This window comes from Pituophis catenifer, unplaced genomic scaffold (genome assembly GCF_029215685.1).
Source record: "Pituophis catenifer annectens isolate HBS135680 unplaced genomic scaffold, rPitCat1.0.hap2 SCAF_7, whole genome shotgun sequence".
Classification (NCBI taxonomy): Eukaryota; Metazoa; Chordata; class Lepidosauria; order Squamata; family Colubridae; genus Pituophis; species Pituophis catenifer.
In genome coordinates, this window is record NW_027256887.1 from 74976002 (window position 1) to 75000247 (window position 24246).

General features: G+C 42.7%; 2 protein-coding genes across 2 annotated transcripts in view; one reads left to right on the forward strand and one right to left on the reverse strand.

The window, feature by feature from the left end:
• The window catches only part of DDX11 (DEAD/H-box helicase 11), a 46663-nt gene extending 40181 nt beyond the window's left edge, over positions 1-6482 (forward strand). Inside the window, exons 23-27 of the mRNA XM_070946630.1 lie at positions 276-376; positions 1627-1711; positions 4451-4526; positions 5545-5699; positions 6360-6482. Coding sequence (XP_070802731.1) covers positions 276-376; positions 1627-1711; positions 4451-4526; positions 5545-5699; positions 6360-6404 — 462 coding nt within the window. The 3' untranslated portion in view covers positions 6405-6482. The remainder of the gene's footprint in view (positions 1-275; positions 377-1626; positions 1712-4450; positions 4527-5544; positions 5700-6359) is intronic.
• A 2003-nt stretch (positions 6483-8485) lies between these two features.
• Positions 8486-24246, reverse strand: part of WASHC1 (WASH complex subunit 1) — a 58094-nt gene continuing 42333 nt past the window's right edge. Inside the window, exons 5-11 of the mRNA XM_070946693.1 lie at positions 23104-23240; positions 19977-20112; positions 18526-18730; positions 15806-15964; positions 14022-14180; positions 11578-11646; positions 8486-9809 (exon numbers count right to left, since the gene is read on the reverse strand). Of these exons, the coding sequence (XP_070802794.1) occupies positions 9658-9809; positions 11578-11646; positions 14022-14180; positions 15806-15964; positions 18526-18730; positions 19977-20112; positions 23104-23240 (1017 nt within the window). The 3' untranslated portion in view covers positions 8486-9657. The remainder of the gene's footprint in view (positions 9810-11577; positions 11647-14021; positions 14181-15805; positions 15965-18525; positions 18731-19976; positions 20113-23103; positions 23241-24246) is intronic.

A 24246-nucleotide genomic window follows, 5' to 3' on the forward strand; every position in this document is an offset into this window, starting at 1 on the left:
ATTAAAACACAAAAATATACGGATATCAATTAAAAAATAATTAAAATTATTAAATAATTTCGGCCTGAATTAAAACTCAAAAATTTAAAACACCCAATTTAAAATCATTTACTGTGATAGCCCGGCCTGGCGGAACAGCAGGGTCTTGAGGGCACAGTGAAATGCACGGAGGTCGGAGATCTTTGAGCTTATTGAGCAGTTGGGAAGAGGTAGTAAGCTGACCGTAGAGGTACTCCAGCTTTTAACCATTGCATTGTGGACTTCCTTTGACACAGCGCTGCAACCTAACAGATGGCCCCATGACAGGAGCACTGCTCTTTTCTGTAGTCGGTGGGAAAATGAGCGAAGGAATCAATTTTTCGGATGACCTGGGAAGGTAAAAATGATAGCTTGTGCTCGGGGTAGTGGTGGTAGAATTGTTCACTGGAATATTTTCTATTTAGAATTTAGAGAGTTATGAAATATTGATGGGGCGAGGGCATCACACTTAGGTTTGAGCTAATACAAACTGAAGTCTTAATTTTGGGAAGGGCCATTCAAATGCTGATTTCAGGGTTTAGCTTTTAGTGCAGGGCGCTTGATTTTAATGAGACATATTCCCCATTGTGCAACAGACTGAAGGCTAACATAGAAGGTATTAGGATGAGAGAGAGGGAGAGAGAGAGAAAAAATTGTATGGCAAGTGGGCAAAGCTGTCACTTCCTTCTTTAAGGCAAATCTGTTGTTTCATAAACGTTCCACTTTCCATTTTTAACGCCAGTGTTATTCCTCCCACCCTGGTCTCTGCACCTGTCTTAGTGGGACAACTAAGCTTGACATGCAGGATGACAGAAAGCTGTTGCTGCATATTAACTGCCCCCTGTTGTCACAAGCAAGTTGTGAAGGCAATTAGGTGGGAGGGTTTGGTAAATTGCAATGCCTAACCACGCTTTCAGAGACAAAGCCATTTCTCCTTACAAATGAATCCGAAATGAAACAAGCCTCTTCTCGGTCGAGTAAAGCAATAGTTATTCAGAAAGAGGTATGGGCTTTGTAGCATAAACCCTACCTATAGGAGGCCAATTTGTATGCAGAATATTATTCCCAAATTGCTTCTTTTCCCGCATTTTTACTTTAAAACTCCCTCCAATTGCTGTTTAAGATTCCAAGGGTAAAAATATTAGGTTATCTTGAATGCATTTGATATACCGGCGGCCTATCCACTGCAGGCGCCTTTGATTGAAATTGTAATCTGTTTTTGAAAGGGCAATTTTACCCACTAATCAAAACTAGTGCAGTGGGTTTCTCCTTGGCATAGGTTTTCACCTTACTTGGCCAAAATAGTGTATTTATTTATTTTTGTTTCTTTTCTTGAGCTTAAAGAAAGCTTTATACACTGGATATTGCTTTGTATGTGACATGCTTGGATTGTAAATTACTCCGATTGTGTTTTTTTGAGTTTCTTTCCTTCCTATTTTTGGTGTTTCTTTTTGTAAAACGTATAATAAAATAAAATAACATGGGAGAAAAAGAACTCTTTTAGATTGAAAGGGTCTATTTGGCATTGCAGGATTATTATGCAAGTTAAAGGGATGATGCTGGGTGATTTATATGTTTCATACTTTTCCTTATTTTCTCTTTACCCAGGTGTGTAATTATGGTGGGCATGCCCTACCCCAACATAAAATCTCCAGAACTTCAGGAGAAAATGGCTTACCTGGATAAAACAATGGTAAAAGTTCCTCTGTTTTCCACTTACGGCAGGGGTGTCAAACTCATGTCGTCATGGCGGCGTCACATGACGTATTGGGACTCTCCCCCCCTTTACTAAACTGGGTATGGGCATGGCCAGTGCGTGACACATCCGGCCCATGGGCTGGGAGTTTGACAGCCCTGACCTACGGCAATGCTTCTAAATCTTGGCTATTTTAAGATGAGTGGACTTCAACTTCCAGCATTCCCCAGCCCAACCTGCGCTGGTGAGGGAGGGTAACTTTACTTCCTCTGATCACTGGAGTTTCTGAAGCGCCCCAAGCAATGTTTGTCAACCTTGGCAACTTTTAAGATATGTAGACTTCAACTTCCAGAATTTCCCAGCTCATAGCTGGCTGGGGAATTCTGGAAGTTGAAAGACCACTCATCTTAAAAACATCAAGGTTGAGAAACACTGATCTTTCAGTATTCTTATTTATTTATTTATTTTTTTGGTCAAAGTACACAATTTCTACACAGTGGTTCTCTGTGCTTTTTTCTTTCTCTCAGTCGTCATGCAACTTAGAACGTCTGCATCGTTCTGTTTACAAATACTTCATTTTCATCAGTGAGAGAAGCCGCAATTAGTTCTCATTCTTAGGCGAACTGAGGTGACATTTAACCACAGGTAGTCCTTGACTTACAACCATTCCTTTAGTGACTGAAGTTAAAATAGCACTGAAAAAGTTGACTTGAGGACCCGGTTTTCACATTAAACGACCAAAATTTGGGTGCTGGGCAACTGGCATGTAGTTATGACTGTTTCCCTGTCCTGGGGTTGTGCGATCACCATTTGTAACCTTCCCAGCTGGCTTCCGATGAGCAAAAAGTCAACGGGAGAAGCCAGATTTGCTTAGCAACTGCATGATTCACTTAAGAGTAATGATTTGCTTAACAATCATAAGATGGGGCACAACTCATTTAACAACAGTCTTGCTTAGCAGTGGAAATCTTGGACTCAATTGTGGTCGTTAACTCAAGGACTAGCTGTATTGCAAGTCCCAGGAGAGTGAGTTGTAAGAGAGGCTTAGTATTGGGCTTTGCGCGTACCTCTTGGGCTTCCCTTGGCTGAAACTGCTGGAGTGGGGACAGCTGTGCACAGTCTTCCTCTCACCTCAATGCCGAGGTGGCTAATTTATCACTGAATGAGGTTAAGAGAGATCCTTCGTTATAGATGGATGAACTTGTCCTTAATGGGAAGGCTGACTCTTCATTTCTTTGGAAAGACTGGCACTCCTTCCCAGTCCTCCAAGGCATTTCTGTTTTGTGGTGGGGGAGTCTAAACATGCGTCAGATTCTACATTTCTTTTCCTTGGTATTTCCCATTGCCATAAATTATGCATTGCTTGCAACCAGCAAAGGTAGGGTTGTCCCAAAGATGCTTTTTCAAGAGGCAGCTGGACTTTCTGGTTTTTCTTTGAAGACGTTTTGCTTCTCATCCAAGAAGCTTCTTCAGCTGAAGAAGCCTCTTGGATGAGAAGCGAAACGTCTTTCAAAGAAAAACCAGAAAGTCCAGCTGTCTCTTGAAAAAACACTTTTGGGACAACTGTGACGTGGATGACTGAGAATCTCCATAGACCAGGGGTGTCAAAGTCGATCGCATCACGTGACGTACCGTGATAGTTTTTTTGTCTTTGCGGAGCCGGGGTGGATGTGGCCTACGCGTGATGCATCCACCCCTCGGGCAGCCAGTTTGACACCCCTGCTATAGACAAAGGTAGAGTTGTAGACTGTCATGCCTGGCCATGTAACTGTTGGAGCTGGGAAAGTAACCTGACCAGAAAATTGCACCAGATGATTGTTTCCAACACAGTTACAGATAGTCCTCAACTTACAAAAGTTTGTTTGGTGACCGTTTGAAGTTTCAATGGCACTGAAAAAAGTGACTTAACGGACATTTTTCACACTTCTGAAAAATTTGCAGCATCACACTTGCAGCATCCCCATGGTCACATGATCAAAATGCAGACGCTTGACAACTGACCCGTATTTATGACGGTTGCAGGATTCCAGGGACATATGATCAGGTTTTGTGACCTTCTGACAAGTAAAGTCAATGGGGGAGCGAAATTCGCTTAACAACCATGTTAATAACTTCAGTGATTCACGTAACTGTGGCAAGAAAGGTTGTAAAGTGGGGCAAAACCTATTAACTGTCTCGCTTAGCAACAGAAATTTGGGGGTCAATTACAGTCGTAAATCGAGGACTACCTGTACTTCCTTGGGCTAGAAATTACCAAGACTGGGTTTGTCTACTCTAAATATGCTGTGTCACACTTATCCTTGAATAGAATTAAGGAAATTCTATGTAACATATGTAGGATTACTTCAATATTTGGATAGAAAGGTAGGGTATAAATCAAATAAATAACATTAGTGGCATCAATTGTAGGGGAAGGCTGGATTGTTGGGTGACTTGAGATGAGTATTCTTGAGAGTCAGTTTGCTCTACTGCTTAAGGCATCAGGCTAGAAAGTAGGAGACTGAGTTTGATTCCTGCCTTAGCCAACTGGGTGACTTTGGGCCAGTCTCCCTCTCTCAGCCCAACCCAGCTTAGAAGGTGGTGGTTGTGGGGAAAATAGGAAGAAGGCATGTTGGATATATTTTACTGCCTTGAGTTATTTGTAAAAATAACAAAGACAGATTATGAATAAATAAATAAATAAAAAAATAGCTTCTAACCCCATTGATGTATCCCACCTGTCTTGGTTTTCTCTAGCCAAAGTCTGCAGGCCAATCTCCAGGAAACTTGCTCATTGAAAATCTATGCATGAAAGCAGTCAACCAGTCAATAGGTAAAGTATGCCGTTGGTTCTAAAATACTCTCGCAATTTTATGGATGGTCAGATGGAACTTGTCAGTTTTAAACATGGGAACACTCCCAAGTAACCAATCAGGGAAGTTTGGATAAGATGGCAGAGAAATTAGGAATAGGTGATCTTTTCTTTGACACGTTTATCATGCAGTAGTACTGTATGTACATTTTTCATACGAGCTTCTGTGCAAAGTTGGCTCGCTGCCATCAAAGTAATGAAGCATAATGGGCAAGTGATCGTTTAGATCAGAGGTTGTACATAAGAGGATCCTGGATTCATTCCTATGCAATGCTTGAGTAACATGAGCGCAGAAAAACCTCTGCTTCCAATTATGGACAACTGCTATGGGCAAGATGGATCTTCTGATTGAACATGAAAGTGTCCTATGGAATTGGGCTGTAAGGAGGCACTATTTTGTGTGCAACCAACCTGCTAAAAATGCTAGAAAAATGCTAGAAAAATTTGGGAGAAAATAGGAAGAATCTCTGCCACTTTCTCCCATCTCGTTTCATACGTTCATAATGTAGGTTCCTGTCTTGCTAAGTTTGGGCACAGAAATATCAGTTGGTTTATCAGTATAAAATATTCTTCGAGCAAAATTTGTTTTATTGGTCACTCACAGCAGTTTCAACGTGACAGCCTTCTGCAACCTGAGTGCCTTCCAGATATGTAAATTTCAACTTCCAGAATTCTCAGCAGTGGAAATTTCTGAGAGCTGAAGTTCACAGGTCTGAAAGGTTGTATCTGACGTTCTTTGCCCTAGTCATCTCGAGGGAGGAAATATTTGTATGTCAATCTCATGCTGGCTGGGGAATTCTGAGCTGAAATTCATGCATCTTCAAGTTGGCACAGTTGAGAAATACCGCTTTAAACAGTTTGCCCAGTGGCTTCTCACTTTGAATTGAATTTAATCCTGTTGGCCATTCATGTGACAAGGACAAGTTGGGGGGGGGCATATAAATGGATTAAATAAATAAGATGGTTTGCTTTTTTACAGGAAGGGCAATTCGGCATCAACAGGACTTTGCCAGTATTGTGCTTTTAGATCACAGATACACACGTCCAGCTGTTCTCAACAAACTTCCTCGATGGATTAAAAGCAGAACTCAAATCAAGGATAGGTTTGGACCGGCTTTTGCAGCACTAAGAAAAGTAAGTCCCAAATCACACTCCATTTGCAAATTCCTATGAAATGCTATCATCCTAGAGCAGTGACGGGTAACCTTTTTGGTGCCGAGTGCCCAAAGCGCAAGTGTGCGTGAATGCATGTGCGTGAACCCCCAAAATACAATGTGAGCGGCCCCCCGCGCATGCACCAATTTGGCTTCCAGGTTGGTGCAGGCGGCTTTCCAGGCCCAAAATGGGGTGTGGGGAGGCCTTGTGTGGTGTCCCCATGCCGTTTTGGCTTCCAGGTTGGTGGAGGCTTCCCAGGCCCAAAATGGGGTGCAGGGGGGTGCGTGCGTGCAAACCCCCAAAATGCAATACGAGCACCCTGTGCATGTGTCCCACCACCACGCATGCACCCTGTCCCCCGCATGTGCGAGCATGTTCCCTGCCCCCCGTGCATGTGCAGCAGAGACCCAAAGACTAGCTGGCTGGCAGGAGGCACTCGTGCATGCATGGTAGAGCTGGGCTGGGGCAACGGCTGGCATGCCATAGGTTCACCATCACACTCCTAGAGAATCCAAGCATCAATTAATCAAAGCTAGACTCTTTAAGATTTATTTTCCTGCTGGTGAAATGTGCACATTATTATCTCTATTGACTTTCGTCACTACGTGCCTCATGTAATTCCTAATTTCTGTCTTGCAGTTCCATTGGGAAAAGAAATCCAATTCCAAGTCTGTCTCTTTGTGAGGAATAAGCCATCTACTCAAAATTGCTACCTCCGCCTGTGCAAAATGTCTCCTGTGTATTTAAATGCATTAAACTTGTATTGTGTGATCTTAATTTTGAATTGTGTATTTTTTTTCTTCCAGTCACTCAAATAGTTTTCTGAACTCACCATGCTAAACTAAATTAAGGTTGGAAAACCTTAATTTCTTCTGTTTATGGTGGAAATTTGAATCCTCCGTTGAAAAGATTTGGACAAAAACATTGTTTTCCCTCTATTTCATTTTGCATACCACAGTGCCTCTTGGACATTATTTTGAGGTTATAATATATGCTATTCAAAGTTCAAGGCAGGTGGTTAATAAGGGTGTGCAAACATTTTGACATTGAACCGAACTCGAAGTGGTTATTTCAAGCTTAAATTAGCTTGTTCCAACCATTCTGAATGCATTTCACACTCAGAAACAGCTATTTCAATTTCAAAATGTTTTCTATGCCACCAGCAGTCATCGTTGCTAAAATCTGTGTGTGGGATATAATCGGTTATAGACTCCAAGTTCTCATTTCCCCTGAACTGTGAGACATCCCAGTTTTCTCTTTCTGCCAGCATCAAAACAGGGCTCACTACAAAGTTAAAAGGAACACACATGCTATGGCCGTGTTTCTCAATCTTTGGCCATTGTAAGATGCATGGACTTCAAATCCCAGAATTCCCTCGGCAGCAACGCTGCTGGCTGGAGAATTCTAGGAGTTGAAGTCTATGCATTTTACAATGGCCAAAGTTGAAAAACACTGCTATGTGGTGCATTAGGCAAGAAGGCTAGTGGTGCAGGGATCACTTTTGAAGCACTACGCTTTCCTTAATCCCTTCAGCCAAGGAATTCTTGGCTTCAGTTTGCTATCCACCCTTAAGCAAAAGCTGTTTACATAGGTTTACTGCTATTGGTCAAAGTTAGCTTTGGGAGGGTTGACCGAAAGGAGCTGCTAAAAACCACATTTTTAAAATGCGCTGTGTAGGCAAATGCTGATTTAAAAAAAAAAAAAACATCTAAAAGGGCTGGCAAAAGGGGATTGAAAAACTAGGGTAGATGCACGTCTACAACACTTTAAAGCAGTGTTTCTCATTTCCCAATAAGTTTTAAGATGTGTGGAGTGGGGAATTCTGTGAGGTGAACTTCCTGAGGTTGAAAAACACTGCTTTAAACCAAAGGCAGCTTGCCTGGTTTTAGGGAAAACCTCCAGGCAGGTGCTGCAGGAGTGCTTCAAAGTGTCTTTTTTTTTAACCCTAGGGAGGGTTTAACTCCCTTGGGAGTTGGGCGGCATAGAAATGCGACTAAATAAATAAATAAATAAATAAATAAACCTCTGAATTGCTGCACAGCTACATTATCCAGTCCTTTCCTTTTTTAAGTACTGTATTTTTCAGAGCATAAGACGCACCTTAGTTTTTTGGGAAGAAAATAAGGAAAAAGCTGATTGGTAGGTGGATTGGCCTCCCAGAATACTCCCAATCGGCTGTTCCCCAGAGGTGAATTTTAGCAACAGGTTCCTTAGTTGTGAGCTCTGTGCCTTGCTTTTTTTTCAACTTCTGAAACTTTCAGAAAAATGTTTTTTTCTGCCTCTGAAACATCTTCAGAAAAAAAAAGGCTTTTTTTCTGAAGTTTCTTTCAGAGGCTTTTATTCTGAAGGACTATCTGTACTCTGTTCAATTTCCTTTCTTTGGTATTGGTATGTAGATTAACCTCTTCCGATCTGTTGGTTATTGTGTCATTTTCCAGATTTGTTAGCATAGTTTGGTCAGAACCTTGACCGATTCTTTTGTTGCTTGCCATATTATTTTAGATAAAAGCCTTTCAGAGGCTTTTTTTCTGAAACTCTGTTTAGAGGCTTTTTTTCTGAAGCTTCTTTCAGCCTCTGAAATCTCCGTTTGTGAGGCTTGGCGGGGCTACATTTGGCGTATAAGACACACCCAGATTTCCACTCTCTTTTTTGGGGGAAAAAGGTGCGTCTTATACTCCGAAAAATACGGTACTTGCTTTTCTATCATTTTTTTTTTTTTAGTTTACTTGCCTGAGATAGAAGGGACACACAGTTTACCAGCAGCATTTGCAAACTAGAGAGGTTTATATAACATGGTTCAGTGAGGATGGACCAGAAGACTCACTTAGGTGGATATCTTGAGAATCATTTCCGCCGACGTGCAAAGATACCCAGAACAATTGAACTACTTAGTCCAGGTAGTCCTCGGCTTACAACAGTTCATTTAGTGACTGTTCACTGAAAAAAGTGACTTAGGACTGCTTTTCACACTTTCACACCGTTGCAGCATCCCCAAGATCACATGATCAAAATTCATACGCTTGGCAACTGACTCCTATTTACGACGGTTGCGGTGTTCAGGGGGGGTCACGTGATCCCCTTTTGCGACCTTCGGACAAGCAAAGTCAATCGGGAAACCAGATTCACTTTACAACCGTGTTACCAACTTAACAATTGCAGGGATTCATATAACAACTGTGGCAAGGTCAGTTGCAAAATGGAGCAAAATCCACTTAACAGATGTTTCACTTAGCAACATCGATTTTTGGGCTCAATTGTGGTTGTTTAAGACGAGGACTGCTTGTATGGTCTTCGTACGTTGAGTTTCCATCCTGATGCTGCAAACAAATACTACCTTCCACAACAAGAAATTGAAAGGAAGAAGACAGGAAAAGGAAGGGAAAGCAAAGTGTGCCTTTTTTTTGAAAGAGGTTAATACATTTTCCAATATGCAAGCTAATAATGCACCTCCCTCAATTCCAGTTTTGTCCCCTGAAATGGGTTCTTATTGCACACACAGATGCGAAAACAGATTTCTTTCAGATTTTCATTTAGGGCATTCAAAGTAAGTAGAGTAAAATGCTTATTTATATATAATAATTGCTCTGAACAGGCAAATGCCATTCTTTACAGAGCTGAAAAGGATATGAGTGTTGAAAGAAAACTGAAGCTGTTCTCAGCAGTAGCTGGGTACCCTCTGAAACCTCCCAGTTCCCAGCAAGCCGAGTCTTGACACAGATGGCCAAACATGCCATGTTTGATCATGGAGGCTTTTTTCTAAGATGGAAACTAGCTCTCGTCCTTGAAGACAAATTGCACGGTGGCAGATTCTTCTTTGTGCGTAATTATATTCATGTTGCTATTCTGGATTGGATGGCAAGATGGCAATATCCACTGTCGTGAGTATTCTAAAAAAAGATGGACATGTCAAACAACAAGATGCGCCTCATATGTTCTTCTAGGAAGCCCAGTCATCTTCGTCCTCTTCCCCAGCTGGCTGTTGTGGGGGTGGCAGGGGCGGAATGGTGTCTGAGATGCGGCCAAAGGCACCAGCTGGCACATTGGGAGCATTGCTGTCTCCACCAGCTGCTGGTCCTTTGCCCGAGATGCCTGCGGGAGAGAAGACAAAATGGTAAAGTGGCACCAGGAGATCGACACTTCCTCAAAGTGACATCTAAATGACAAAGATGGGGAAGTGTTGGCCCAGCAAGGAGAACAGAGACACATTTCTTAATTTACTCAGAATTTTGCACCAAGAGAGGCAAATTGCAAAGAAAGCTGAAAGATGTAAAAGCTACTAAGGAGGAGACTCCTACCTAGAACACATCTGGAAACTTAAGTGCAGTGCTTTGAATCCAAAACGCAAAAAGTCGTCCAGAGTTAGTTTGAGTACACATACCACATTTATCAATGCTCCTTTAAAGAAGCTGCATTCCCCCCCGCCCCCCCCCCCCCCGGATTACTATGATAGGTATATGGAAAATTGGTTGGAATTTAAAAAAGTGCCAACAATGTACCCCACCCACTACAAATTACCCTTTGTAGTTTGTCACTGCCTGCTTAACAAATGTCTATTTTCCTGTGATTATGGGGCAAAGGAAGGAAGGCATTAGCAGATGCAGGCCTGTTGTCTATTTTGAAATACCTTTCTGGCTTTGGATTCAAAGTGGTGGACGTGCCTATAAAAACCACAATCCTGTTGCAAATCCTGTGAAATACAGTTCACCAGATCTGGATAGCCACAGGTTCTCTCCATTAGATGTTTCATATTCTTAAGGTAAAGGTTCCCTCACACATATGTGCTAGTCGTTCCTGAATCTAGGGGGCGGTGCTCATCTCCGTCTCAAAGCCGAAGAGCCAGCACTGTCTGAAGACATCTCCGTGGTCATGTGGCCGGCATGACTCAACACCAAAGGCGCACGGAACACTGTTACCTTCCCATCAAAGGTGGTCTCTATTTTTCTACTTGCATTTTTTATGTGCTTTCGAACTGCTAGGTTGGCAGAAGCTGGGACAAGGAACGGGAGCTCACCCCGTTACGCGGCACTAGGGATTCGAACCGCTGAACTGCCAACCTTTCGATCAACAAGCTCAGCGTCTTAGCCACTGAGCCACCATGTCCCTCTTCATATTCTTACTTGGACTAAAACCTGGAGATGATTTATTTTGCATGATGGCTTGATCTTAGTAAAAATGAAGGCTTGATGCTCTATGCCAGGGGTGTCAAACTGGCGGCTGTGGGCTGGATGTGTCACATAGAGGCCACGCAACACCCCAGCTCCGTGAATGGGAAAAACATTGTGAAATGTCACGTGATGGCAACGTGACGTGGCGAGTTTGACACCCGTGCTCTATGCAAATCAAACCTTTTGGTTTTCCCTGTGCAAAATTGATCTTTCTCTGCTATTTCTTCTTGATAGCATTGTTCTCATAACCAGGAGAACCAGATCAGATAAATAGCTAGAGATGCAGCCATACAACATGATTAACTTTTTTAATGTTAGCCTTTGGTTTGTGTTTGGTTATATATGTCAAACAATATGTTAATTCAGCCACCTTATTTAATTACTGGCTTAAATGGCAGACCCAGAAAATGGGTTGATTCGGTAAGAAGTTAAGTATGTTGCCTGAATGGGATTTACTAATCTTTTTTCTGAGTGGAGTTCAGAATGGTTTTGGTTATTCTATCTTGATCCTGTTCTTGCCTCTCTGTCTCAAACACTGATGGTTTTTAATTTTAGAAGCAACCATAAGAAATTCATAACTTAGCTTTTAATCCTAGTTACAGTGAAAAAAAAACATGTTGTTTTCTGCTAATAGGAAACCTTAAGCTTTGTTCGCTGCACCACTGGGGAGAAACCACAACAAGCTTCCTCACCTTTGCGCCGGAGGACCAGTTTGTTAAAAAGATCTGACATCAGATCTCCGCCTTGCCCAGTAGCTCCCACTGGAGGAAACACAAAAAGAGAAATCAAACACTTGAAGACAGCAAATGGGAGAAAATCATGAATCTGCCGGTAAATCCGGCATTGTTTTGGATGAAGTCTTCACATAGGATTGTTATCCTAATCTATTCAGGCACGGGAGAAAATATCATAGGCATTCTTATAAAATAGTTTCCTGGTGGATGTTCCCCACCATCTCTTCTAGACCAAGAATCATCATATTCGATTTAATCACCTTACCCAAGGTTACAAAAACAAACTGCAAAAGAGAATGTATGTGTTGGGCTGGATGTGGTGCTTATGCTATTGGTTTCATCATAACGTCTGAGTTTTAAAAAGCTTAATATATATAAAAGCCAAATACCACTCACTCATCACGAAATCTCAGAACGATAAAGCCTACAAAGGCCTGAAATTTGGCATGTATGTTCCTCTTGGCTTCTAGGTGCTCGTTAAGAAAGGATTTTTCGAAATGACTATCAGATCATTAGTATTTCATATACAGTATTATATTCACATGCTCTGATGCTAAGGAGTTAGATGTTCTACTCCCCCTCCCCACCTGAAAGGAACTCTGTCCCAACTGCCAGTTGCCTTATATTCACACCCTCTGATGCTAAGGAGCTAGACATTCTACTCTCCCTCCCCACCTGAAAAGAAGTCTGTTCCAACTGCCAGTTGTCTTATATTAACACACTCTGATGCTACCCCTTCGCTAAACTGGGCGTGGGCGTGGCCAGCGCATGACTCATCTGGCCTGCGGGCTGGGACATTCTACTCCCCCTTCCTCTCTGTTCCAACTGCCAGTTGCCTTATATTAACACGCTCGGATGCTATGGAGTTACACATTCTACATTAAGTCAATTTATCACACACAATCACATAGTTTTGTAGCGAAGCACAGGCGTCCAGCTAGTACGCAATATGACAGCCATCATTACACTCATGCTGTGATATTATTCTCTTAATGGTTTGGTAGAACGTGCAGAGAAAACTGGAGACTACCATACAGAAGGATTATCAGACTGGATGGTCTATGAAACCAGAGAAGGCATCCTACATCTTTTCAGTTGATGCAGGGAACCTAGCTGCAAATAGTGTAACAGTGATGTGCTAACTATCACAATAGAGACCCAGGGTATAAAAGGTACCAACTGGGATTAAATTTCACAATTTGTACTAACTAGACTTAAACCTTTGGCATAGTAGTTTCTACCTGTCTGATTTGGTCTGTCAGGATGAGCATGCCAGAGTCCTGTTGGCTAATTCTAACCTGCCTTTTCTGCCATAGTACCTGCCTTAGGGGCCATCCTATTGGAGAGTAGGATGGCCCCGATCCTGCTGACTTTTTAGTAAGGCCCTAAAAACCTGAGCCTAAGGTCCGGAGTATGTGAAGGGACCAATCTTCTGCCTCAGTTTGTTGGTTGTGTTATTTCCTATGCATTTTAATTAGGCATTTATGATTGTAATTGTTTTTACTTTTATTGAGAATGTTTGTTACCCAGAGTCATTTGTCACTTACTGCAATGGGTGGCTATACAAATTTGTTAAAACATTTTATGAAATAAATAAAATGGATTAAGTGGATAAAAATAAACAGATGTTCAGGTTGAGCCAAGGGAATCGACAAAACTATGCTATAAAAAAGCCAACTTGCATTTTTAAGAAGCAGCTCTTTTCATGCAGCTTTCGGGCTTCTCAATATTACCACATTTGCTAAACTTATTTTTCCTAAGTAAAGTGAGTTTGGGACAGAAACTAATAATTATCACTATTTAGATGGGATTGTCTTATGCAAATAAATAACTACCCCCCCCCCCCCTTGAACTTGGCATTTGGACATCCATCGTTATATTACATTAGTTTGGTCTAGACCAGGGGTGTCAAACTTGCAGCCTGTGGGCCGGATGCGTCATGTGCTGGCCCCGCCCCTGCCCAGTTTAGCGAAGGGGGAAAAAAGTCCCAATACGTCACGTGATGATGCCGTGACATTGCAAGTTTGACACCACTGGTCTAGACTGACCGAAAATATTTGTTGTTGTCTCTCAGAATAAACCATGTTTGGTGTAGTGATCAGGGGGTGTGGAACCACAACCCTCAAGGTCTTGTCCACACTCTGGCATCCATCATCTCTGATTGAGAAAAGAACTGAAGGGAATTAGGGTCCAACAACGCCTTGAAGGCCACAAATTACTCTGCCATACAGTAATGTATTCTAACAGTGAAAAATACATGATGTAACGCATAATATTAACTACCCCTTAGATGTCTGATAGATATTGATATAGATATTCAATGTTTGATTCACCCTGAGGCTGTAAAGCATGCAGTCAGATCTAAGTACAGGAAGTGGCCTAGGGTGGAAGGATAGAGGTACCTTGCTCCTTCTCCTTCTGCTTTTTCTTTTCTAGTTTCCTCTCTTTGACACTACGGAGATTGGCTTTCCCAATGCCACCAGCTTGGCGGATGGATTCCAGAAGAGTGGCCCGGCCATTTGATGGGTTCACAACTTCCTTTGGTGCTCCTTGAACAGCAGCTGTAGAAAAGTAAATTCATTGCAATGCCCTTAGGTGCTGATGGCTACAGACAGAAAATCTCTTTCCCCCACCCCCACCCCCACAAAAAAAAATCTGTTGTTTTGTATTAAGAGCCTTATAGTTCGATTCTGTGAGACTCATCTTTTTATCAAGCCGTTGTCTATTTTCTCAAGATTTTTTTTTTGTTGAGTATTTTAGTTGGTTTCTAATGCATGCTTTGGAAAAATGGGATTTCCCAACAAAATATAAAGTTCACTAATACTAATGTTCCTATGTCGGAAGCACCAAAGTGCTTCCATGGTGAAAGGATTTGCTGGTGACATCACCGTTGCCCGGGGGACACCTGGTTGGGGGCTCCTGTCATGTCCACATGAGGTTGCCCACTGAAGTGGTACCCATTCATCTACTTGCATCATCCACTTTTAATCTGCTGGTTTGGCAGGAGCTGGAACATGTGACGGGAGCTCACCCTGTCCTGCAGCAGCAACAGGTCTTGAACGCAAGCTTGCTGATTGTCAGACCAGCTGACAATCTAACTTCTGAACCATCACACCCCACCATAATGTTCACTACTGAGACAGGATAATTCTCTTAATGCTATGTTCTCCATGTTAGTGTCCTCTGTGGGACCTTCAGCTTTTCATAATTAATAGCCAACATAATTATTAGCAATTGTTCCTGGGGATGTAGGATCTGATAAACAACATTTGGAAGTCGTATAAGTTTTGGGAAGGCTAAACTAATGCTTATTAGCTCTGATAGCAGAATGGAACTTGCATATATATTTTTTTTATTGAAATTTATTATAGTACAATACAATACAATACAGTCAGACAGTGTTACTTTTCTACACAGGTTATGTTTCATAGTTCCAAATTCCTATATATATATTAAGATTTGTATTAACTTTCATCTATTCTTTGGTTATCAATCCACCTGTACCAATCATCCCACACTGTATAATATTCTGAATCCTCTTTTTCGTTTAGTTCTAACGTTAATTTGTTCATGTCTTGCATATTCTTATGCCTTAGGTGTCTCCAGCCTATCAAGTATCAGATGGAAACACAAAGAGACGCTTATATACCTTGTGGGGTTTTTTTTAGCTAGCCTCAGCTGGCTATTCAGAAAGAGAAGCTACTTTAGAGGGAATCTGATCTGTTGCAGAAATTTCTACCTTTTTAGTGCTGTTTCCAGGAAAGTGATGCTACCTGACTTTCACTTCCACTAACAAAATCTGATATAATGTGCTGGCTAATTAGGGGTTAGCCAGGAATCAAAAAGCTACTGGTTTGAATCTCAGTCTTTCACACATCTCCACTTTTTTTCCATTCACAATATAATAGGAAAGGAGTATCAGTGATTTCTCTTATAGAATGATTGTAAATATAGTCAACTAGATCTATCATGTATCTGCAGCATTTTGAACATTTGGAATGTAGTAACTGTGTTCCAGTTACCGATAATCCCTTCAAAGCTAATGAACAAAATCACACAGCCAGTTCTTCTATTTTCCAGGGCGTGTTGTCTTCACCGGGATAAATATATTGCATATGATAGCTGGCTGCTATCTGAATAGTAACATTAACTGAGTGGTTTCCCAGATTTAATCCTCCAGTCTTACCAGATGGCATGGCATTGTTTCTGTCTTCTCTCATTTGAGATTCAGAAGGGGGTGGTGCTTGTGGAAGAGGAGGGGGAGGTGGGATATGAACAGGAATTTCAGAGGGAGGGGGAGGAGGAGGAGGAGGGGGAGGAGGGGGAGGTCCCCCCTCTTGAAGATCTAAAACAATAGAGAAGGGACATAAATTAGTATTCACAAATACTGTGGAAATGCTTTGTTGATCTCTAGCTATCTGCTCGACCAGTTTTAAAAGTTTCGGTTTCTCGAGTTTCAAAACTGCATTATTTCAGATTTCTACCTTCATGCTTTTGGAGGGGATGTACCCTTTTGCGCATCAAACAATGAAGAGACTAGCACTGGGTGGTTAATCACCACGGGACTTATTGGCCCTCTCCTGAAGAAGTTTATACATTGTGCCAAACTACCACGAGTTTGATTTGCCTTAACGTGAAGCGCAACTCTAGGCAGCCTGGACTGTAAATCAGTTTATTGCCTAAGTGAATTTATAGGCCAGAAATGCTGCAAAAACACCAACATCCTTGAAAGAGCAGAAAATCAACTAACTAAGAAGCGACACAACACAGCCCGGGGGCCCTTTGAGGCTGTTGAGTTCAACCCCATGCTCGGTACAGAAATCCAGATTAAAGCATTTGTACTAGATGGCTGACCAGCTTCTGCTTCAACACGTTCAGTTAACCGTCTCCCTCAATAACTGGTTCCGCTGTCAGACTTACTTCTTATGATTAGGTAGCTTTTTCCAAGCATTCAGCTAAAACTGCCTTCCTGTCATTTTAAGATTATTATTTTCTGTCTTGTAGGATGATAGATAGTGACTATTTTTTCTCTGCAACACCCCCTTCAGATACTCAAGTTGTCTCTATTTGGAGCTAAACAATCCATCTCAATCTTTTGGGGAGGCTTGGTTTTCAGAGTTAAAACCTGTTGCTTTATCAGTTTGGGGAAAAGTTTGAATCCTGAAAGACTGGAGCTCTGAACTCGAGGTAGCATTCAAAGTGCCAGATGACCAAAGCATACTGGAGTAGAACTATTACTTTCTTTGATTTGGAGAGTGAACTACTATTATTACAACCAATAACTATGTTTTCTTTTCTTTCTTTCTTTTTTTTTGGCAGCAACATCAAACTACAGACACACTGATACAAATCAAGGAAATGACTTGGCTCTTCCATAAGCAAATAGTTTTATAGGTGGTTTATTGTCTGTCAGCTCGATGAATCTCACTGCTTCCTAAACTTCAATAATTACTGTCATCTCCATACTACTATTTGCTGATGTTCACAGGGAGCATAAAAGAAGGCGAGAGATACCTAGGGTCTTATTCTCTAAGCTAGCGTCAAGAAAGCCACGAAACATAGACTTAAAACAGATTAAGTTTTCCAATATCCTAGATCAGGGATGGGGAACTATGGCCACCTTATGACTTGTGGACCTCAACTCCCAGAATTCCTGAGCCAGCTAGCAGTTGGAACAGTGGTGGGATGCCGCTGGTTTAACAACTGGTTTGGTGATTGCGCGCGTGTGCAGTTTTACAAATACTAACCTTCTGGGTTACCACTTGGGAGTAACACCGCTGAGGCGCAGCAATCCACTTTGCCGTGCCAATCAACTGAGAAGATAAAGGTAAGCAAAGCGCAGGGGCGGGTGGCGGGTTGACCTGATCGTCGGAGTGAACCGGTTTGCTCTCAGCTGATCCTCAGAGCTACCGGTACGCCTGAACCGGTTCGAACCGGTAGAATCCCACCCCTGGAGTTGAAGTCCACAAGTAATAAAAGTGCAGAAATGGGCAGATTAACGCTTATCGTTAAGGACAGAGAAGATACTGAATATTTTCTGACGTGGAGCGAAAACAGCCTTTCCCACTCCCTCGGAGGCCCTCAGGAGGCCTGAAAGGGCCCATTTCCCAACTCCCGGTGGGACAGGAAGTGACATTTTTTGCTGCCCTCAGCCTCCAGAGCCTCTCTAGGAGTCTCTAGGAGCCTCTCTAGGAGTCTCTGGAGGCTGGGGACAGCAAAAAATGTCACTTCCTGTCCCACCGGGAGTTGGGAAATGGGCCCTTTGAGGCCTCTGGAGGGCCTCCGAGGGAGTGGGAAAGGCTGTTTTCGCTCTCCGCAGATGCATAGAGAGGATCTGGAGCCAGGTAAGAAAGAAAAACGGGCTCCCCCTCCCAGGCCTTCTGGAGGCAGGAAACAGCCTGTTTCCCTACTTCTGGTGGGTCCAGAAGGCCCGAAAATCAGCTGGCCAGCATGCGCATGGGCGCCAGTGGGCTGGAGTGCCCACTGATATGGCTACGCGTGCCACCTGTGGCACACGTGTCATAGGTTTGCCATCACGGCTCTAAGACCATCCTAAGCCAAGCCACTAGAATATAAACTGAGAGCAAATCTCACTCTTTATTAGCACTGATGATGTTACCTAGTTTGGGTAATGAAACGTCTGCAAGAAAACAACTAAACTCAAAGAGCCCCAAGGATCTCTTGATTCTTATATGAAAGTTGTTTTTAGGTGCAAATGGACGTAACAAGTGCTTGTTTCCTGGAGACTTACTGAGCCTCCTTGAGTAGAGCATTCAGATGGGATGAAGGCAAAGAGTCAGGGCAAGTGAGATGTCTGCGGAACTTGGCAGAACTGCCTCATGTGTCCATTTGCTCCCACCCAGCTCTGCTTATTTTCTAGTGTGCCCTTTTAGGAGGACTTAGTACCTTGTCGGTAGACCTCTGCGGGTTCTGTGCTGAAGGTGGGCAGCTCAGGTAGAGCAACCCCAGGAGCAGATGGTGCGATGCCAGGGCCAAGGTCAGCACTGTACATGAGGTCTGCGGCAATGCCAGGCAAGTCAGGCAGATAGGATGGCACATCTATCTCGGGTACCTGGCCTAGGTCTGGCACATAGAAGTAATTTTCAGCCACCTGAAAAATAGGCACAAAATTAGAAACACCCAGAAAACACTTTCTGAACTCTTCTGCTTCCACAATTAGGGTTTTCTTGGGGGAAAAAAACCAGTATGACAAAACTTTGTAAAAGTTTTAAATGTGTATGCTAGCTAGAATCCTTATTGTTCTAAGAGCCTGGTGGTGCAGTGGACTAAGTGCTGTTAAAGTAGCACTTAGTTGCCAGCTGCCTGCAATTACTGCTAGTTCAAATCTCACCAGGCTCAAGGTTGACTCAGCCTTCCATCCTTTCGAGGTAGGTAAAATGAGGACCTGGATTGTGGGGGCAATAAGCTGACTTTGTATAAAAAAGAACACCGTTTGGGGGGGCCGAAAGCCCTACTAAGCAGGTATATACAAAGGTATGAAGGCTATTGCTTAACGTATTGTAAGCTGCCCTGAGTCTCCAGAGAAGGGCGGCATATAAATTGAACTAATAAATAAATAAAATAAATAAATATTGTACAGGTAGTCCTCAAGTTACCACTATTCAAAACTATAATGGCATGGAAAAAAGTGGCTTACAACCAACCCTTGCACTTATGACTATTGCAGCATCCCTCTGAGGTCAGGGGATTAAAATTTGGGAGCTTGGTAACCAGCATGTATTTACAATGATTGCAGCATCCTGGGCTCATGGGATCATCATTTGCGACCTTCCTAACTAGCTTCTGACAAGCAAGGTCAAGGGGGGGGGAGCCAAATCCGTTTAATTTCCATGTGGTTCACTTAACAACTGCAATGATTCACTTAACAACCATAGCAAAAAGGTTGTAAAATCAGGCACGACTCACTGAAGAACCATCTTGCTTAGCAATGGAAATTTTGGCCCCAATTGTGCTAGTAGGTTGAAGACTATCATACCTATACATTTGTACCTCAGGATTGGAATGAGGGGCCCTTGGTGCCCTCTGAGTTTGGTTGTTTTCTTGAAGATATTTCACTACCCTCAGCACTGATGATGTTACCTAGTTTGGCTAGTCTGCAAGAAAACAACCAAGCTATGAGAGCACTGAGGACTCCTCACTACTGTACCTGTAATCCCAGTATGCTCAGAGGATACTCCTATTTTGAAATCAAAAGTAGGCTTATTGCAAATCATATGGGCTATTGGAAAAAAAAAAGTGTGTTTTGCCAAGATAAGTTCACCATCAATTCCTGGGGATTTAGCAAGAGAGAAGCACGGGAATTTTTCTTCTCCTCCCATCCTACTTAAGTAGCTCACCAGCTGATCAATTTGCCCCCTCTTGGTGATAGAGAGGGGGGCATCAAAAAGCTTTTCTTCTCTCTCTGTCTCCAGAGCCACATGGGTTTTGGTTACTGCGCCAGCCAAAGGATCGAGAAAGACGTATTTCTTATACCTGGGGAAGAACAAAAGAAGGAAAAGACAATTTCATTTATTTACTGCAAAGAGAACAAAGCAAAGACGCTTAGGCAGCGAGAATGTATTTTCCTCCATTATCAGGGTTTACCATCCTTTTTAGCATACTAAAAAGCAGAGACATCATCCTGCCAACAAAAGTGCGTATAGTCACGGCTATGGTTTTCCCAGTTGCAATGTATGGCTGTGAAAATTGGACCATAAGAAAAACTGAGCGCTAAAGAATTGAGGCTTTTGAACTATGGTGCTGGAGAAGACTCCTGCGAGTCCCTTGGACTGCAAGGGCATCAAACCAGTCAGTCCTAGAGGAGGTCAACCCTGATTGCTCTTTAGAAGGCCAGATCCTGAAGATGAAACTCAAATACTTTGGCCACCTAATGAGAAGGAAGGACTCACTGGAGAAGAGCCTAATGCTGGAACGATGGAGGGCAAAAGAAGAAGGGGACGGCAGAGAATGAGGTGGCTGGATAGAGTCACTGAAGCAGTCGGTGTGAGCTTAAATGGATAGGGGATGGTAGAGGACAGGAAGGCCTGGAGGAATGTTGTCCATGGGGTCACAATGGGTCGGACACAACTTAGCAACTAACAACAACAACCATCCTTTTTACAGGCATTCCAGTGAAATACAACGCTGGAATAACTTTCTGCCCACTGAGATTTCCATGCACCAAACAGAGGCCGTCCCAACCCAAGTCTGCCCCCCACCACAATTGATCATGGGGGCTCTTTTAACCATAAAAACATGGGAGGAATCCAAAGAATTAAAAAAAAACCCTGCAAAGGCAGACTTCTCAATGCTTGTTCTATGAAGGTTTTGGGGTTCTTTTTTACACTTACTTTGCTGGTGTGTTTTGAGACTGTCATACGCACTTTAATAAAGAAAAACTGAAGTTGACAGTTTATCCAAGGGACCAAGGCAGAGGCACAAGCTTAAAATCTAGTTCACATTTAATTAGTTATATCACTAGTTCGTAGAGAAGGGGGCAAAAGCAATATTTTGAGAACGCTACAAAATTAAAGAGGGATTTGCAAGAGAGGGAATAAACTTATCAACCTGTCAGTTTCCCTCCACTTAATGTAATCAGTCCTGCATCAGCCCTGACTTGTCTCCTTTTCTGCAACCTAAGATTGTGTCACTTCCTCCTGTGCATCTATTATTTTATAAAGATGACTTTGTTTAATAATAACCAAAATAGTCACAGGAAAGTGCAATAAAAAGAAGGAATGGAGCGGGAGAAAAAGATGGACAAAGCCGAGAAGCATCAACAGGATTTAAGGCTTACGCTGAGAAGTAGGGATGAGGACTGGAAACTTGGCTTCAAAACGGTAGAGTTAAAGCAGAGAGAGACTGGCAGATGCTTTAAAACATCGTTGTCAAACTCACGTTGTCACAGCATCATGTGACATATCAGGACTTTTTCATATGGATATGGGTGTGGCCAGCATGCGACGCATCCGGCCCACGGGCTGGGAGTTTGACACCCCTGCTTTAAAACAATACCACCACACCTATTTGGTCACTCAAGGCTATAATAAAAACAAGCAGCAGCATCAAAAATGGGCTCAGGACCACATTCCCTTACCCTTTTATCAGTTGAGGGGTGTTCTTGAGGCTATTTCTTATTTTAGGCCCGCTAATCCTATGTGAAGGCTTAAGGCAGGTAGTCCTCATCTTATGACCACAGTTGAGCCCAAAATACTCTGTCGCTAAGTGAGACCATTGTTAAGTGAGATTTGTCCCATTTTACGACCATTCTTGCCAGAGTGGTTAAGTGAATCGCTGCAGTTGTTAAGTTAGTAATGCGGTTGTTCAGTGAACCTGGCTTCCCCATTGACTTTGTTCATCAGAAGGTCGCAAAATGGGGATCGCAGGACGCCGGGGCCCTGCAACTGTCATAAATATGAACCAGTTGCCAAACGTCCAAATGTTGATCCCACGGGGGATGCAGCGTCGGTCATAAATGTGAAAAACGGTGATAAGTCACTTTTTTTCAGTGCAGTTGTAACTTCGAATGGCCACTAAATTGAGGACTATCTATATTTGCTTAATTTATTGCAGAAACCTTTGGGTGGTACAATCCAGGGAACTTTGGGGAAGAAACCTGAGTAGGTGGCTCAGGAACTCAAGATACTGGGCTTATCAGAAAGGTTGGCAACCTTTCTGGTACAACCTTACCAGAAAGGTTGGCAGTTCGGCGGTTCGAATCCCTAGTACAGGTCTCCTCCGTGAGTAGGGGGTTGGACTAGATTTTATTTATTTATTTTTATTTATTTGATTTGATTTCTATACCGCCCTACTCCCGAAGGACTCAGGGCGGTGCACAGCCAAACAATAAAATACATACATACAAAATTTAAAAGTGGAATTAAAATCAAATTAAATAGTTTTGGCCCAGACAAATTAAAACCCCAATCAATTTAAAACCAATTTTAAAATTTGAATATATAAAATACTAAAAAATATTAAAAATTAAAAATCTTTTATAAAAGAGGGAGAAAATTAGGCCAGGCCCGCCTGGTGAAATAAAAAGGTCTTTAAAGCGCGGTGGAAGGTGCGCAGATCTGGGAACCTCCGTATCTCCAGGGGGAGCTTGTTCCAGATAGTAAGTGCCCCCACAGAGAAGGCTCTCCCCCTGGGGGCCGCCAGTCGGCATTGTTTGGCCAACGGCACCCGGAGGAGCCCCTCTCTATGGGAGCGTACCGGCCGGTGGAAGGCTATTGGTGGTAGTAGGCGGTCCCGCAAGTACCCAGGTCCTGAGCCATGGAGCGCTTTAAAGGTGGTAACCAAAACCTCCAAGGTCCCTTCCAACTCTGTTACTGTTACAAACGGATGTGGCAGTCACGTTCAGCCTATGGATTCCCAGCCCCGTAAGGATCTTTTCCCTGTTGAGGGAAGAGGAAGGCCAGTGACAGTTTTTGGATCCCCAGAAAGGAAATGTGGTCCAGAGAAGCAACTACAGGGAAGACTTACAGGTTCTCGGTAGTGTTGAAGAGCAACAGGGAGCTGAGGGAGCTAATGTTTCTGGGAAGACTGCCCAGGCCTTCTTCTGCATCATCTTCATGATGGACTCTGGTGGTAACTGAAACCGGGAAGTACTTCAACTTCTCCTACAAAATTCAAGCAAAACATAGCTGTCAATATCCCAGCAGTCCTTTACTTTGTTCGATTCTTTAAATTAGGCATTTAGAAAAACCTAAAGCTACCAATGCTTCTCAGACTTGGCAGCCCTGTTTCTTTCAATGCCCTTCGGTTTTCCAGCCTCTCTTTCCTGCTGGCAGTTCTCACCTGTAGGATGGGAAAAGGTCAGTATAATGACATCTCATGGCTTTGTTGTAATATCAAACCTATTCAGTGAGAGGGATACAAAAAGCAGCACATACGGCAGGCAAATCTCTTAATCAGTCCAACCTGAACCGTAGGTTAGAATTCAGGCAACTAATTCCTGCCGTTGTGGATCTGGTTTCCATGAATTACTGGAAATCAGTTCACTGCAATCCAACTTTTGCCCCCTACTACAAACTATCCAATTGTTGTATTCCCTTTCTCAAATTGACTGCTTTGGCCTTACCTCGCACCCCATACTGACTGTTATGTTGTTATATTGACTGTTACCCTATGACTATTATTAAGTGTTGTACCTTATGATTCTTCACGAATGTAGCTTTTCTTTTATGCACACCGAGAGAGTATGCACCAACACAAATTCCTTGTGTGTCAAATCACACTTGGCCAATAAAGAATTGAATTCTATTCTATTCTATTCTATTCTATTCTATTCTATTCTATTCTATTCTATTCTATTCTATTCTATTATTCTATTCTATTCTATTCTATTCTATTCTATTCTATTCTATTCTATTCTATTCTATTCTATTATTCTATTCTATTCTATTCTTTCTCTGTCTAGCTTGAACCGGGTATTTTAGAAAGCCTGAAGTCCTAGAGCAGGGGTGTCAAACTCGTGGCATCACGTTGTCGTCACGTGATGTATAGGAACTTCCCCCCCTTTGCTAAACCGGGGATGGGCGTGGTTAGCAGGTGATGCATCCGGCCTGCAGGCCGTGAGTTTGACACCCCTGTCCTAGAGAGTAACTATCAAATGTAAACAATATT